This window comes from Tachypleus tridentatus, chromosome 10, assembly GCF_004210375.1.
Source record: "Tachypleus tridentatus isolate NWPU-2018 chromosome 10, ASM421037v1, whole genome shotgun sequence".
NCBI lineage: Eukaryota > Metazoa > Arthropoda > Merostomata > Xiphosura > Limulidae > Tachypleus > Tachypleus tridentatus.
Window position 1 is genome coordinate 19,589,056 of NC_134834.1, and position 17,522 is coordinate 19,606,577.

Genomic DNA, 17,522 nt, shown 5'->3' on the forward strand with positions numbered 1-17,522 from the left:
ACTTCTGATAAAATAATTTTAAAAGGAACATTTAAAACAAATATAAACTTTGAACAAAATAATGACTCTTGCAGTTTCTGCAATTTTGGGGTTGAAAGTGGTCTACTAGTTGGGGTTCTGAGTTGATACATACTACCAAAGTTATAATTTTAAAGTCAATTACTTGGTCACTGATGCATTAGAAATGTGATTGTCAAATCCCAGCATTTGATTAGAGTTAATGGTAAGATGATTTGATTTTGTCTTTGTTTCAAAATTAGTAATAGCTAATGCAAATGACCCTCTGATAACTTTGCTAAATTCAAACATCATAACGTACCTCTTCTAACAAAATCTCTTGTCCCATGTGTGAGCTACATCCTATACTAGACACTTAGCTTACAAACAGATATTGCATGAATAAGGGTAACATGCGAGTTTTATAATTCCTTTTGGAAATGTTAAATTTTTTACATGGAGCAGAATTCAATTTTTAAAATCTAAAAGTACAACATGGTAAGTTAAGGTTTTTACTCACTCTGAAGAATGGTTTGGTCCCAGAAACAATTTTTTAAAAGTTTCAATGGTTCCCTAAAGGGTCTTTAGTGGGTGTGAGAAGTACTGAAATACTTTAAACATTTGGAGTACACATTTTGGGTGAAGTAACTTGTGACAGATGTTTGGACTAAATGCTAATCTATTACACCAACCACAGATTACCTTAAAAAAATCTTAATTTCATATTTAAGAAAGGACAGTGATTGGGGTACTCAGATCTGTAGATCATGGGTTAGACTTTTATCTGTGAATATCCTTGTCTTTCAACCATGGGAAGGGAGCAGCATTATAAAATTCAGTGGTCAATGTAATGCACTGTCAACACTCAATGTCAGTTTTGTACAAAATTCAAAGTAACTTTTCTTTGTTAGGTGTTTAAAATTAATTCAAACTGTTGGTATGTTTTCAGAATATTCAGTAACTGCTGTGGTAAAGCATTGTAATCAAGATGAAGGAATATTAAAGTCAGAGGTAAGGATACTTAGAACCAAACTGAAAATTATCTCTATTGTAATAGTTGTACCTTATATATCTTTTTTGGGAGAAGTAATATAGGTAGTGTGATGTTTCTTATGTAGTGGCTGTTAAATACTTCACGAGGAATAATTATTGCTTCTATAATTGAAGACTTGTGTACAAATATTTGGCTTTTATTCAGCTAATCAATGGATGTCATTACAGTAGATGAAAACAAAAAAATACAAGCCTGTATTACTAACAAAACTAAGCACTAAAGAATACAAAACATTTCGAAACTAATGAATCGCCTAACGGGAAAAGTATGAACAGTCACTCATTATATCGGGTTAAAACATTATAAACTTTACAATAACGAGGAATGGTCAAACAATGTTTTGTTCACATTTCCACTACATGTTAATCTGTAGTGTGACTGACTTTTGTAAACTTTGTATATTTAAGTGTATACAAAGAAGGTTCAGTGTCTTCCCTCATCATAAAGCTGTTGGATAAAGCTTAGGAACACCGACTGGAACAACTTACAGTAATGACCACAGACTATAAAAAATCCATTGTAGCACCTGTTCATTCACAGATGCCTTTAATATCTTTTATTGGATGTGCTTTGGCTATGTGGATTTGAACCAAACCATATTAAAGCTTGTTTTTGATGCTTAGAATTTGTTTTCAATATAAAAGATAAAAGGGGGCCTGGTGATCCCAGAAGTTAGGTTTTTTGTTTCTTTTATTATTAGTTGACTTCCATACAAAGCCACAAATAACTCTGACCCTGTTGCTATTTCAAGGTTATGCAAAAACTGAAAATGATAAATGTAATTGATATTCTGTCATTCATACAAAACTGATTAAAAAAAATCACATTTTAAAAACTAGTTTATACTGAATAAATAGATGTAATACAAGCGAGTTACACTTCATAAATTAGTCTTGGTGCCCCAACTTTCAATACAGATCTGTCATTCTACACGAACCAGTAACATAGAACTTCTGGTGCAAGTAGTGTTAGTTAAAACCACAGTCCACAAATGAAAGAAAAAAAACATTTAAAACAATGACAAAATATTTCAGACCTGGAAGTGAAATAAATATAGGATTTTAAATAGCAAAATTATGCTATAATTTAATGAGTTGTTCGAGAATTGTATTGTACAATATTTAAATTGGGGGTTTTTGTAAAATTTTGTCACTTTAGATCCAGATGTGAAAAGGATTACACTTGCCTGTTGACTACAGTAAAAAGTGTTGAAATAACTTGCATGTAGATGCTGTACGTTAATTCTCAAATATCTAACTGATGAAATACTCTGAATAAACATGAGTACAAAAAGGTTGAAGAATACAAGTTAGTATTAAGGTGAAAGATACCTCAATGTCTTAAACTGCCATATAAACCCTTCAGTTGGTGTAAAAAGTGTGTGTGTACACAAGATAAGGGCAGTCCCTCATGAGGAAGATCTTGGCATTAAATATAATTTCCCTTTTTCTCAACCCTGAAGCTGGGCAGGGCCAGGTGATTAGGGTTCTCAGCTTGTAATCTGAAGATTGTGGGTTTAAATATCCATCACACCAGACATACTTGCTCTTTCAACTATGGGAGCATTGTAATGTTATGGTCAATCCTACTGTTTGTTTGCAAAAGAATAGTCTGAGTTGTTGGTAGGTGGTGATGACTAGCTGCCTTCCCTCCAGTTTTACACTGCTCAATTAGGGATGGAAAGTGCAGATAGCCCTCATATAGCTTTGAACGAAAATTCAAAACAAATTCTAACCCTTTCAGACCTAAACTTTTTCCGTCATATTCAACAAATTTTATTTTCTCTTAACTGATGTTCTAATTACTTTGTAGTTCAGTTCATGTTAATTAAACATGAGCATTTTGGTTAAAAGTTTGTTGTTGGGCTATATTTATTCAGTAAATAGACTCAGCTCGGGTGACAAATATTAATGAAGTGGAAGTCCTGTTTGTGAATCTACACTTGTGTATGCTGTGTAATTAGGATGGTTGACTTAACATGTAGAGAAACTGATCTTCACAGACCAGCGATTCACAACATTGTGAGGGCATTCTAGTGACCACTCAGCCGTTTCTGTCAATTAACAAATTTTCACTGCTGGTTAACAGAACATGCAACTCCAAAGAGTTTGTCAGGTGAGGGGCTATAAACACTGATGCCAAGGTTAACTGTGTAATAAATACTCTAGTGCACTTACTGCACAGTGATATAAATAATAACTAACCCCATGTCAGTCAAGGTTATGAAGAGGAAAGATTTGTAGATAGTGTTGTATGTACCTATATAAATATTTTTGTGCAAGTGTAGGCACAATACATAATTAGTGTGTTACTCGTACTTAAAGTGCATCATGCTTTTAAGTTTACTGTAAATCTTCAGGCCCACACCTATTGGATGAATTTAGTTTATAAAGTTAACCCTAATGTCAGTGTCTTAGGCCTTGTAAATTGATGCCAGGAAGATACCTGCTGTCAAAAAAAATGGTTACTTTATGTAGTTTCTTTCAGAGAAATAAAAATAAATTGAGACAAAATGAATGGATATCCTTGTTTTGCTGTTTTGTTTTGACTTTTATGCTCTTAAATGAACTCCAAATTAAGCTTCAAAATGGGGCATTCAGAAATGCAAAGATTCTGGGAGCCTCCAACAGCTTCTGGCTTTTAGGGGTAAATTTAGTCCCAGAATCTAATGTTTGGATATTTTTTTAATCCAGGCTAAGTAAGATCTACCCCTGAAAGACTGAAGTAGAAGACCTTATGAAAGACGTAAGCAAGATGGAAAAGATGTTTTACACCCCCGAGAGAAGCTGTAAGTCATTTTTGTAAAGTTTCTATGAAAAATACAGTTGTATGTTCATGCACACTGGAAAGCAAGTGCACTTTTTTTTTTTTATTATTACTATCATTATTATATAAACCTGATCATGAAAAGTGTATCATCACCTCTTGACAATAGTTAAATTTTGGTTATTAAAATTTTAATTTTTCCTCTTGTTTAACAACAATTTGTAAATAAAAATAACAGTAAGCAGGAAATACGAAGCATTCTAACCTTTTCATGAGTTCAGTGTCAAAAATACATGATAAACTTTGGGTATTTCGTGTTTTATTCACAAGAAATAAACTAAACATGGAAATGTAAGGTAAAAAACTTAAAATATTACATGTATGTGTGTATATATGAGCCTACCTTCGTTAAGTTTATAATGTAAGAGAATCAGACTGTTTGAACAAAAAAAATTGCATTTCACCTTGGACGAATTTTTTCATAGAAAAACTTCTGTCCTCTGTCCTGAAGAATTCCATTTTTTTCCAGTCAGAGTTTTTTTCTTTATAGAATGAAACTGTTTCAAAGCAAACTCATAAAACTCATTTTCCATTCTCCATATGTTAGAACTCCTAATTTTCTGAATAGTTTCTGGAATAGGGTTAACTTTGTTGTAGGTTTTCCTTAAATGAGACTTCTTTCCTGTTAGAATAAAGTTTTAAACATTACAACTGTTCTGATAACAGTGTCAGAGTAACATGCACTTACCTAATAAAACCTGTATGGCTTATTTTCAAATTATCCCTTATTAAGTAGCTCTAAATTTAAATGAGTCTACCCCTAAATACATTTGAGAAGCTTGATTGAATAATTTAAAACAAAAGAAACACAGACAAAAATATTACAAAAACAACCAGGATTTGGTAATAAAACAATTTAAGGTAATGTTAGTCAGTCAGATAATTATTGACTGTTACTGCCACTCTGACGTAACAACCTCATGAACTCGTAATTAAATTGCACATTTGGGTGAAATCTGCCCAACACCTTTAGAATGTGATTTTCAAAATTTATAAAAACAACATGCAATTCTGCTTGTAGATTTATTTTAATGTTTCAATCATAAATGTTCTGCGTATTGCTCACCTGCTAAGAAGCATGCTATGTGCTTTGCAGTTTGTGGGCAACACGTTGAACATTTAAAATACGCCACCTCACCATTTTCCATGAAGCATACAAAACATCTTGTCTGTTATAAAGATGGTCGTGTATCACAAACCTCACCAAGTCTAATTTTTATACTTTGTATAAATGATACTAACCTTCTCTGAACTGTTGGGTGGCACCAAGGAAAAATCTTGGAATAATAGCTTCCAACACTGCTACAAAATCTTTGAGTTCTTCTGTGACACCAACCAACAGGTAATGTTCCACGAGGTTCTGTTTGGCCTGGACCAGAGCCCATTCATTTCCTGGCTGCCTGTTAAGTTTTTATTAATTCTATTACATTCACAATATTATAGTAAAAAACAGAGTTCCATTTATTGGCTAAAACACAGTCTCAACCTAATTTCAAAAATACATGCATTTTTACTTTTCCAGTGATTCAGAAATGAAATGGAACTTGGTTTCTTTACATCCAAAGAAATTGTAGATTACTTACAGCTTAATTGTTTCATCTGGTACTGTGAATCTTTTCAAAATGTAAATTTTTATGTTATAGAAACATGACCTATTTTATCAAACAAAACAGTTTGAAAGCAGAGATCAATGTACAATCAATTTTAAAACTTTTGTTTCCTACCTTGATAGAAACAGAAACAAATGCATAATTTCTTTTCAAATACCAGGTTGAAATTTTTGTTTTCTGTTTTATTAGGTCCAAGACTAATTGGCAACAATAAGTAATTATTTTTGTCACAATTCATTAGTATTAAGCCTATTACATTTTTAAATGCTACATTCTTAACTTAGTAGCTTTGGTATTTTAAAGAATTGGAATAGTGTATGATGATAAATTCCAACCATGTTATATTTCTCCAATGCTGATGATGCATTTTGCACAATCCAGAGCTATTCATTGGAAGTTGGGATATAACAAATGCAGTACTTGTCAGAATGTGATTTATATAAGGCATTCGAAGTAATAACAGCTGATATGTTGAGCAACATAACTAACTATTCTTTGTCTGCTTGTAAAAGGCATACACTCCACAACATGAAAGTTAAACTACAGATGCTGTCTTTAGCAGAAACAAAATTTGTGTCACACTCAATATCCCAGGTTTGTTTCTTAGAGTTAATCTAACCTGCTTAAAAACAGTAAAAATTTATTAATTAAAAAAACTGTTATTCTTGAAATAAAATTTTCTGTTTCAATTACAACTGATTTTTGAAATTACCAGCAGTCCACGTGAAGACCGCAGAAGAAAGGTATCTGAAGCCACATGTTCTCTGGACTGCAGTCCTTCTCTTCTTGTTTCACGCAGTCATCAAATGTCTGTGAGTGAGAGATTACGTTTTTCTAATTCACTTCATGATGGTCTACCTTATGCAGAGTTTGAAATAAATATCCCAGTTTTAACAGCAGAATTACTGACTTACGAATCAAATTGCTTGTAGGTCAATGACTGTTGAGTACAAGGTTCCAAATAACACAGAAATGACGCCCAAAATAATTATACAGGGTGTTTGGAAAGTCACTGTACACTTATATATTTATTAACAGACATGTTTCAATATAGAATACAGGAGGTAAATATGAATGACAATTATAAGCAATGTTGAAAGTGACCCCTGCTGGCATCAATACAGGCCGAGATCCTTCTTATTTTGTTTCTAAACACCGCTATCAGTTTGACTTGAAACAGACTGAATAAAATATGATTACAAAACTGCACAGTGACTTTCTGAGCACCATGTAGAACAAAAACACCATTAACCCCAGTAATTACTGCTGAAGTACCTGACATATGTTTATACAGTTTCTGTATTGGATCCTTGAGTGTTGTAATCTGTAAAAACATAAAATTATTTAACATACTACAATATGTCAATCACATAGGTCAATAAATCCTGGATTTTTTTTTTAATTTGCAAAATATATGTAATGATGGATGTTTTCAAGTTTTGCAAAATACATGAGGCAAAGATTTTTCAGGATTAGTGAATTCCATATTTAAATCGATAAAAACAAAATGAAAGTTAACGAAAACAGTTTACTTACAAACTATTAATGTGTAGAATGGTCTTGTATTATATATATATATATATAGACTGCAAAATCATTCATGGGCTTTGAAATATGTTTTTGTAATTAAAAATGAATAAGAGACGGCTAAGTAAAATTGGGATACATAGAACACATTACAATCATGAGTTATGTCTTTCAATTTTCATTTAAAAAAAAAACGTATTTAAGGCTGTATTACATAGAGTAAACTATTTTTAATTAAACATCCACAGAAATTTAAAAAATTTTAAAGTGAACAAAATTAAGCTTAGAATGTTTATGAACACAACACTGAATATTTCTGTTTTCTCACACAAACTTGAAATTTTTGCTTTCTGGTGTTAATATGTACATCACCCGTTCTGCCTTTACACACCGATCTTAACAACTGAAAATGTAACTCACCATGGTGTTTCCCTTTTTCTTACGAATCGCATGAGGACGAAAATTATCCCCGTAACGAAGAAAATAGTAATATGACACTAATCGATCTAGAGGTTTTCGTATTACGTTGATATAGATGGGTCTCTGTGTGGATCCAAACCTTTGGGAATAAATACCCAGTTATAAATGTATTTTTGTCTCAGAGGAAGAGTTTTGTGGTCAGGTTTAATAAAAAAAAAAAAAAAAATTGGTTACTACAATCGACAAAACTTATACTTACACATACTTTAAATACTCTGTATTTATTTAAAAACAATATGAAATGGTGATATGGAGTTACTCTCACAAAAACAAATTTTTGTTGTTCCTACTGAACATTTATTATTCAATATTCTTTCATAAAACTTTCTATAATATACAATGAAGTTGTATGTACTTATTTTATTGAAAGTGAAATTTAGGGAACTTAAAGAAAAAAACAGTAAAAGTTGCGAGAAAAACACGTTTGGTGTTGATTGGTCTGTTATGTGCCAAGTTACACAAGATATTTCTGTATGTGGCTTGGCATGGCCAGGTGAGATAAGGCATTCAGCTCATAAGCTGAGGGTCGTGGGTTTGAATCCACATTGCAACAAACACGCTCGCCCTTTCAGCCATGGGGGTGTTGTAATGTGATGGTCAGTTTCACTATTTGTTGGTAAAAGAGTAGCCCAAGAGTTGGTGGTGGATGGTGATGACTAACTACTTTCCCTCTAGTCTTACACTGCTATATTAAGGATGGCTAGCCCTTGAGTAGCTTTGTGCAAAATTCAAAACAAAAGAAAGAATTTCTGGATGCCTAGTGCAAGGATCAAACCCTAAATCTTAATAAAATTTTCTGTTTTCTTATATATTTTAAACAATAAACTCTTGTTACATATAAAGAAGGTGGCCACTTAGCATGCTTTTTGGCCAATTACTGAACTTTTTATAATAACATACATGAAACTTTCTAAAATATTCTATTTCATATTAATTCCACTTATGAATAACAAAGTAGTGTACCAGGTCTTCTTCATTTTCATCTCCATCATAAAATCAAATTGTAATCAGTTGTCATTTAAACACTGAATTTCTTACATTTAAGAGCTTTACACATGAAGTTAAGGTTCCATTAATGTCATTAATCACTTCTTTACCTCTGAAAGTTCAAAAATGCAAAATGTCCATGGTAAAGTGCAGGTTTCTTGTCCTCCCAAGTTGTAACATTTTCTATGAACCTTCTCTAGAAGATAAAAAATATAAATGTTATTCAGTTTAATCACTACATGGGGTGACCTTAAGGGTGTTAGTCTGTTTGTTTTTTATTGCAAAACCTCACTGGGGCCATATGCTGTGTGTACTGTGGGAAATCAAACCCTGAATACTAGCATTATAAGGCTATAAACTTACCACTGACACACTGAAGGATAGCACCAGAGTGAACTAATGTGCTTTGGGTACTTTGTCTCTGATATTTAAATTGTAATAGTAAATGATAATTCACTTTGTGGATGAGATCTCTTAAATTATTGCTATTGTTTATATCAACTCAAAATGATTATTTCTGTAAAGTCTAAATAATGGAAAACAATCTGGGTGCAAGTCATCATTAGGTTCAATGTATTGCTTACTATACATGGAGATAAGGAATAATTATATTTGGATTACAAATTTCAAAAAAACCAATTGTGATGGGATGTGAGAATAATTACCTGTTGTGAATTGAGTTGATCAGATGTTGCAGAATTTTTGAATGTTCAAGGTAAACATTTCTTATAGAAAGAAAAGAGTAGATGTAAGTATAAAAAAACAAACAGGTTGGATCACAAAGAGTTTGAGATACAATTAAGGAAAAGTACAAACAGTTTAAGAAAGTTAAATTGACTGGTACAGCAGGAGATTTAGAAGGTCATAGAATATCAAGAATGTTAGTGAAACAGGAAATTAGGACATCGTAAAGGATATACGAGAAAAGGTTGGATGGAAGTGTGAAAAGTAACAGGATTTCTTTAAATACATTAAGGGTTAGAATGGAGGTAGGACCCTTCAGGGATGATAAAGGATGGCTAATATCTGATGATTATAAGATGGCTGGGTTATTAATTTTCGTTTTTTACTAATCACGATTTAAGCACTATTCCACATAAATGGATAAGTTGATATCTGAAACCAGGATCAAACAAGATGACTGCATTAATTCTGAGCTGGTTAAGAAAAAACTGGGAAGTTTGGAAAAAACGATACAGATTCTAGGCCAGATATGATTTCCCCCAAGGTTTTGGAAGAAAGTTAAAGATTGGATATATGAACCACTTACTACTGTTTGTTTTATCAGTCCTTGAATAGTGGGCAGATACTAGAGGATTGGAAGTTAGCTAATGTAACTGCTCTTTTCAATGGAAGTGATAAAAATTGTCCCAGTAATTATAGGCCCATTAGTTTTACGTCAGTTGTAGGAAAAGGTTTGGAAAGTTTGATTTAAAAAAAAAGCTTTGCAAATTCATTTAACAAAGTTCAGAAATTTACTGAACAGTCAACATGGTTTCACTGAGGGAAAATCTTGCTTTACAAATCTTTTGACATTCTTTGAAAAGTTTACTGTTTATATAGATGAGGGTAACGGTGTAGATTTGGTGTATCTGGATTTTCAGAAAGCATTTGGCAAGTTGCCACATAAGGTTTGTAAAAATTAAAAAGAAGCTATCTCTATAGGTACGGGGGTTAAGTTTGCAAATTTGATAGAAGAGTGGCTGGATGGAGGGAAGCAGTATTTTTACAAATAGAGTTTAGTCAAACTGGATTAATGTTATAAATTTTGAACCTCATGACTCAGTCTTAGGACCATTACTCATTTTGACTTACTTCAGTGATACAGATGAAGGAATAATCAATAAATTACTTTAATTTACGGATGACAGCAAGGTCTTGGGTGTTGATGGCTGTGAAGAGGGTGCTTCCGATTAATAAAAGGATTTAGATCATTTAGTGAGTTGGACAAATAAATGGCAGATACGTTTTAATTATAATAAATGCAAAATAGTGGATGTGGGTTATCATAATTACAATATGGATGGGAATGTCCTTAACAATCTTATGAAAGAAAGACCTAGGTGTAATAGCTGATCAGACTCTAAAGCCATCCCACCAGTGTGTTGCTAGTGGTAGGACATGTAGGATTTTACGTTGTATCTAAAAAAATATTGAATATAAGTCTAGAGTGGTTATAATCTCCTTGCGTAGGTCACTGGTTAGGCAGTATTTGGAATATTGTGTTCAGTCTTGGGTTATTTACCTGAAGAAAGAAATTAAATTGTTGGAAAGGGTTACTAAAATGGTGCCTGTGATGGAGGGGTTATACGAGGACGGGTTGAAATTCTCAAATAGTTTTCTTTTGAAAAAAGAAGAATTGGGGGGGGGGGATATGATTGAGGTATTGATGCATCATTTTTGTCATTACCAGATAGTTAAAGATATTTAGGAAAATTCATGGGAATTTTTGTAAAACTAAACACTACAACAGTAGGCATGTAGAGGCATTTTGTCATTGCAGGAGACACAGAACTTCAACCTATAAACCTATTTTCAAATTACCATCATCAGAACAAGGTCCACAAAAAGAAATGTTTATCATTGATAAAGTCATCACTCAAAAGTAAAAATAATCCATATAAGATTTATTAATAAATTAATTAATTAACTCTCAGACAACTTGCCATTAAACTTATTAAGCTGTACATGTGTAGATTATTGTAAAGCAACATACATTATCCAGTGTTACTTATCTGTAAAATAAGAAATGCTTGCCTAGTAATGTTATATAACCAGTAGAGAAAAACATATAAATTAGTGGTACTATATTACAAAGGTGTATTACAGATTTGAAAGTAAAAATGTTATCTATGTGATGTGCTTATAACCACACAGGAAATCAAACAAAAATTAATAATAATTGGAAAATGAAATTTTGGGACCCACATAATAGTCCTGATAATTCTTACCTTTATAAAATGTCACTAGAAGCTTACAGTTGTGACACCAAAGTGCTCAGCCAGCCTCAGTGAGTGGACAACAAATCGGAAAATTAGATTTGGTATTAAAAATGTAAAGCCAATGCTCTTAAGAAAAGAGTTCTCGTACGAGACAATTATTTTGGAGTGATTACTGATACATTCTATTGAGTATTTGGAAATTAACTAAGTATGTTCTGGACTCTAATTAAGGAACTTTCAAGTTTTAAGCATAATACTTTACAGTAATTTTGTTAAACCAAAAATATTTTATGCCCATCAGTGTAATCTGGACCAACTCTCTTACATCTTAAGACACAGTGAAAGGTTAATATTTGGCTTGATTTCAATCGATCTAGAATAACTGTCTGAGTGATAACAAATGACATTTTTGCCATCAAGTTTATTCTGATATTCTATTGTAACTGAGTCATGCAAGAATAAACAAACTTGCACACCTTCAGCAAAAATTTAAACTTTCAGTTTAAAGTAGTTGTGACTAAGTAACTAACAAAATCAAATACTTTTTCACACGAAACAGTTAATCATGTGTACAAGAAAATAAATTGGGTCAGATGGTGTTAATATTAAAATCATGTTGCTTACTTAATAGTGTTACGTGAAATCTCTTTCACAGTGCTAATGGGCCCGGCATGGCCAAGCATATTAAAGGCGTTCGACTCATAATCCAAGGGTCGCGGGTTCAAATCCCGGTATCACCAAACATGCTCGCCCTTTCAGCCGTGGGAGCATTATAATGTGACGGTCAATCCCACTATTCTTTCGTAAAAGAGTACCCCAAGAATTGGTGGTGGGTGGTGATGACTAGCTGCCTTCCCTCTAATCTTACGCTGTTAAATTAGGGACAGCTAGCGCAGATAGCCCTCGAGTATCTTTGCGCAAAATTCAAAAACAAACAAACACAGTGTTAATATTAAAATGATGAATTATTTAATATGCTTTTAAGTAACATCACATATATTTTGACAAATAATATACAACAAAACAGTAATGTCACCTGATCAGTCAGTAACATTATGTATATTTTTACAAATAATGTTGATATAAATATCATACATTGAAACCATATCCTCGCCTGATCAGCCAATAATGTCACACATACGGTGATGTTAGTATCATACAACATAACAATAATCTTACCTGATCAGTCAGTGACATCACATGTACATTCCGGGTTGTGTTGATATGAAGAACATAAAACTTGTTTTGTTTACAAAGATCATAAGCCAAACCCATCAAACTGGTGCTTGCTGTTTTAGGTACCCTGTTATAAATGACAACCGAATCGTTGAACAGATCTTTTGGACTCTCAGCACGTCTACTGACAGAACCTGATACGTATGTTTTCTTATCGTGATCCAAACACTTCAGTCGAAGTTCATTAATAGTGGAATCTGGAATATAAAGTGAAATATTTTATTGTTGACCAGTATATTATTACAAATAAGACTGTGATAGAACTAATAAGTTGTGTTTTCAATTACAATTGCCAAAGCATTAGATGGTTAATAACATCTTGGAAGTAATAACTATACAGGTATCTGATCACTGTTTTCAAACTGGTGTTCTTGTTGCATGTTCTGAAGAGTAAAAAAAAATGTGTTAAAGTTTATAAAAGTAAAAATAAATTATTTTAATAATTCTTTGGTGTTTTTTTTTTAAATTTTGCCCAAAGCTACTCGAGGGCTATCTGCACTAGCTGTCCCTAATTTTGCAGTGTAAGACTAGAGGGAAGGCAGCTAGTTATCACCATCCACCACCAACTCTTGGACTACTCTTTTTACTGATGAATAGTGGGATTGACAGTCACATTATAATGCCCCCACAGCTGAAATGATGAGCATGTTTGGTGTGACAGGAATTCGAACCCGCGACCCTCGGATTATGAGTTATTAATTCTAAGAATGTATATATATCATGAAACCTTTAAATAAAAACTATTTTTACATCTCGTAAAAGGTGTTAAGCTTATGCTAATATGGTGTTTGTTAAATACATGGTGCAAGACTGTCAGCACTGTTCTATATGAATAAACAGTAGCTGTTAAGTTAGTTTTAACAATATTCTACACTAGATGGCACTAATGTGAACTACATAAAATACAGTTATATTGTTTAGGCTTTCTGTCATTAATACTTAAGTGTTTATCATGTGAAACTCATTGAACATTGTAATAACTGTTGCAACTCAAATGAAGTTAAGGTTAGAAAAACATTTAAAGTTGAAACTATAAAAATGTTACACCTAGCATTTATGAGTCTTTAAAAACAACTTATTTTTGTATAGGTAACTTTTAAACAGTTAATTGTATGTTCAGAGATTTTTATGGCAACTATCTGACATGAGCGTTTTTTTCTTAAAGTTTTGTGTAATTACAGTTTAGCATCAATAAAAAACAAGAATGTTGAAAATATATTTTTTTCTCCTATGTTACTTTGACCAGTAATGTAGAGAAAACGTAGAAAACATATGTAACAAAAAGGTGAGCCATAATTGTCACTTACCTAATTTTTTTATTATCTTATCCTGATAAGAGATCTTTTTTAAAAAATGAGAAGACAGAATAGTGAAAACAGTCAACAGCAAGACAACAATCAACTGTTTCATCTGCCACATCTGCAAGAATTTCAGTGAAATTAGACAAAACGGCAGTGTTAACAAACATCTTCATGAAAACTTAAAATATGCTAACTTGTGTTATTAGTTTAACAACAACGAAAAGCAAGTTTTGTATATATGGTCATTATCAGTAATGGTTTTTTTCCCTCACTCTCTTTTAAAAAAAACAACCATATCCTCTGTAAAATATTTTAGGTTCATCTTATTAACTTCACCAAACTAAATGATGAACAGGACTGGTATTGTAACACAGTGAGTACTGATTTAAAAAATCAAACTGCTGTTGTTAATACTGGGAGTAATGAAACTGTGACATGCTGGCATAACATAACTTTATTTATTTAAAAATTTTAAACATGGTTAGTTTCTAGACTGTAATTGCAATAACAGGCATTACAAAAATTCATTACAATTACCTCATTCTGTATTTTTGTTCTCTGTAGTAGGTAATGTTTATTGTGCCTGAGAGGACATTGCAGTATTATATAGTATCCCCTTTACCTGTCAAGTTAACAGTGAATTAAACATAACAACCAACTAATACTGTAAGAGAACATAGATCATGAGGTGAAACTGTTAAATGGACTAAAACAAATTTATTTGACGAGTTAGGCACACTTTCTTTTAGTGTTTCTACTAAGAGATTACGTTACGTTTAGTTCAATGGATGTCAAGAGATGGAATGCTTGGGTCTAAGCACAACCTTGTTTACCTTTTGCTGTATTTTCTTTTTGTTTGTTGAACAATAGGTTCTTACACAAACTGTCCAGTATACATTTATTTTACACACGCACACACACCTGAAAGATCCACTTTATCTAATCAGAATAAATCTCATTAGTATTTCCTGAATACATTTGTTGTTCTTTCTGGACCAGCTTTCCTAATATTTGTCCAGAATTCATTAGGTTTGATCTAAAAAATACCACAAAAACCACATATTTCGAGCAAATTGAACAATTTCTACAAAGGTATTATTAATTTATTTCAGTTAGAGTACTTTGGTTTACACATGGAAGCTTCAGGTTGTATGTTAATATCATTCGTGCTTTCAACGAGTCTGTTTATAAACTTAAATTACAATCAGTTTGTGTCTATTTAGTCTAAAGACGAACAGAGAATTGTGATATCTTAAGTTTGAATGTATTTTGATAATCATCTACTTTGGTTCTTAGAAAAACGTGTGTGTGTTATCTTCTTGCAAAGCCACATCAGGCTATCTGCTGAGGCTACTGGGGGGATTTTAGCGTTGTAAATCTGTAGATTACCGCTGTACCAGCGGAGGACTCTTCGAAAAATATTTTAATGTAATATTTTCTATCAGTAAGTTCGTGTAAAATAACTTTATAAGAACAAAACCTACATAAATATATATAAAGTACTCTGCCAGTTAATAAACAAGGTTTAACTACTTTTAACTTGAAAAAATTACATAAACTTTCATCTACACTTTCATAGCTTGTAATTTTGCCTTTTAAATTTAAATACGTTGCCTCCACTTTAATCTTTTCAGACGCCTAACAAATTATTGTCAACCGATTTGTCCTAACCAATCAAAATCCTTCTAAATTTTACCATTTTATACAAGCAAGTATGGAATTAAAGGGTACGTCAAGTTACCAGTTTTTATATCGAACTCAGGTTTACTTACAAAACTAAGTTATCTGATGTTTCCTTAAAAACAAGTTTCACAAGTACTCCTCTTTTCTATTAAAAAAAAAAAAATCCAACTAGTCTCTTGAGCTTAGCTTTTCAAAACTAAGATAAAGTACGTACTACTTGGCGATAAAGAAAAAAAACAAAAAACTTTGTACTTGGCCGTGACTGACTGCCTATGTTGTTCTTCCAAGAAAATATTCTCAGGGTACGATCGAAACAGTACCACGTATACAAAATGATATTAAAGAAGCTTAGGGTAGCTCCTTTCCCGCTGTATGCTCCAACCCTAACAGTTTTTCTCAAATTTATAACCAAAAATGAGCACTTTAATAATTTACACTATGACATTACCTCTTTATGATATTTTCAAATGCTTTAAAACTGTTTAACATGACTTTCAGAGAACAACGATGTTCCATGCTCTCACATGTTAGTAGATTATTTAACTTTTAATACTTTTGTTCATTACACGTTCAGTTTAAAATGTTTACTTCACCATTCTTTACTATACTAATATATAATATTTACATATTTGTTTCTTCTACAACAATAATTATAAGTGTCACAACTGTCTTCTTAACTCAATTACGTCATCTGGTTTTAGAACTTTCCACATATGTGTAAGCAATACATTAGTATACAAGTAATTTGTCATATGTCTCACGCTGTCAAAACGACTTACAAAGTATAAATTCCAAGCATTTTATATACGTTTAGTTAGGTATATTACAGTCTAAATATTAAATTAACAGCTTAAATACAAAGAAAGGGAAATCACGAGTAAAAATCGATAAATAAAAGTTAAAGTAACGACTAGTTTAATATAAATATAAAAAGGTTCATATACTAGTAAATTTCCAAAAAGTGGTATTCCAATATAAACTTCTTATCACTATGAAGATTTATCATCACAAAACAGTTCAATTTAAAGTTTAAATAAAAGTTTCTGAATATAGTACATCTCAAGTTATTTCTTAGCACCTTAACACGTTTTAGCATATAACTTTTGCACTTCTTTCGTTGATAACATGCATATAAGTAATGAAGGAACATTTACCGTTACAATGTTGCATGAATAGGCCTTTCCATGAAAAACAGAAATTCATTTGCAAATTTCACCTTTCCAGTTTATGACATTTCACATAATGAACAGCTCACAACAGTGATCCAACTAACGAACTCACTATCACTTAATTTGTTCAGATCTTGTCTGATGATCCTGTAAGTCTTATAACCTTACATAAAATATTTAGTTTATAAAAATTAAACTCCTAAAATTTATGCATGTGCGACTATGGGTTGAAGCTATTCACACACCCGGACTATGTTACGGTTTCTTCTCCCATAGCCCCAGTGACATCAGAAACCTTTACGCTGTTCCCATGCCGCAAGCTTTAACTGTCTCTTAAAACATATCCGAAAGAAAAAAAAAAAGTACTTGATAACTGACATTTGATAGGTTCTCAACCCCAGCTGTATAAACGGTCGTTAATAAAGTACAGAAACAAAGAGTTTTATTCACTGAAATTGTGTTACAACGCATATTGTGATTCGTAAACAAACCCAATTGTTAACAATCAATGTTCCACGAATTCGGCAATTTGTATGCAATTTATTTGAAAAATACAGGGAGCATCTAAGAAATTATGAATATATTATTATTACTGATATACAGTTATTCAAATTGTGCTACACATTATATTACACAATTAAATTATGCCACAATAACTTTTCATCATCCAGGTGCGTGTGATTTCATAAAATACAAATAAAAACAAAATA

At 32.1% G+C, this 17,522-nt stretch overlaps 1 protein-coding gene and 1 long non-coding RNA gene across 2 annotated transcripts; one reads left to right on the forward strand and one right to left on the reverse strand.

Annotated features, from left to right (window-relative positions):
• Positions 1-1,169: 1,169 nt before the first annotated feature.
• Positions 1,170-17,211, reverse strand: LOC143228835 (heparan sulfate 2-O-sulfotransferase 1-like). The gene is made up of 8 exons (XM_076460222.1): positions 16,798-17,211; positions 13,967-14,078; positions 12,603-12,856; positions 8,592-8,677; positions 7,435-7,573; positions 6,200-6,297; positions 5,120-5,277; positions 1,170-4,499 (listed from the first exon to the last, which is right to left on the reverse strand). Exons 2-8 carry the CDS (start codon positions 14,076-14,078, stop codon positions 4,297-4,299), a joined length of 1,050 nt encoding a protein of 349 aa, XP_076316337.1. The 5' UTR covers positions 16,798-17,211; the 3' UTR covers positions 1,170-4,296.
• LOC143228836 (uncharacterized) lies at positions 3,743-6,406 on the forward strand. Its single transcript, XR_013015469.1, has 2 exons — positions 3,743-3,839; positions 6,203-6,406. It is a non-coding gene; the product is annotated as an uncharacterized LOC143228836 (long non-coding RNA).
• Positions 17,212-17,522: the final 311 nt, after the last annotated feature.

Excerpts from the sequence above, each read along its gene's own strand:
- LOC143228835 (XM_076460222.1), bottom strand. The coding sequence starts at position 14,078 with ATGTGGCAGATGAAACAGTTGATTGTTGTCTTGCTGTTGACTGTTTTC. Across the intron at positions 12,857-13,966 it reads TAAGATAATAAAAAAATTAG|ATTCCACTATTAATGAACTT; the intron begins GTAAGTGACAAT and ends TTTATATTCCAG. Across the intron at positions 5,278-6,199 it reads GGTCTTCACGTGGACTGCTG|GCAGCCAGGAAATGAATGGG; the intron begins GTAATTTCAAAA and ends AAAACTTAACAG.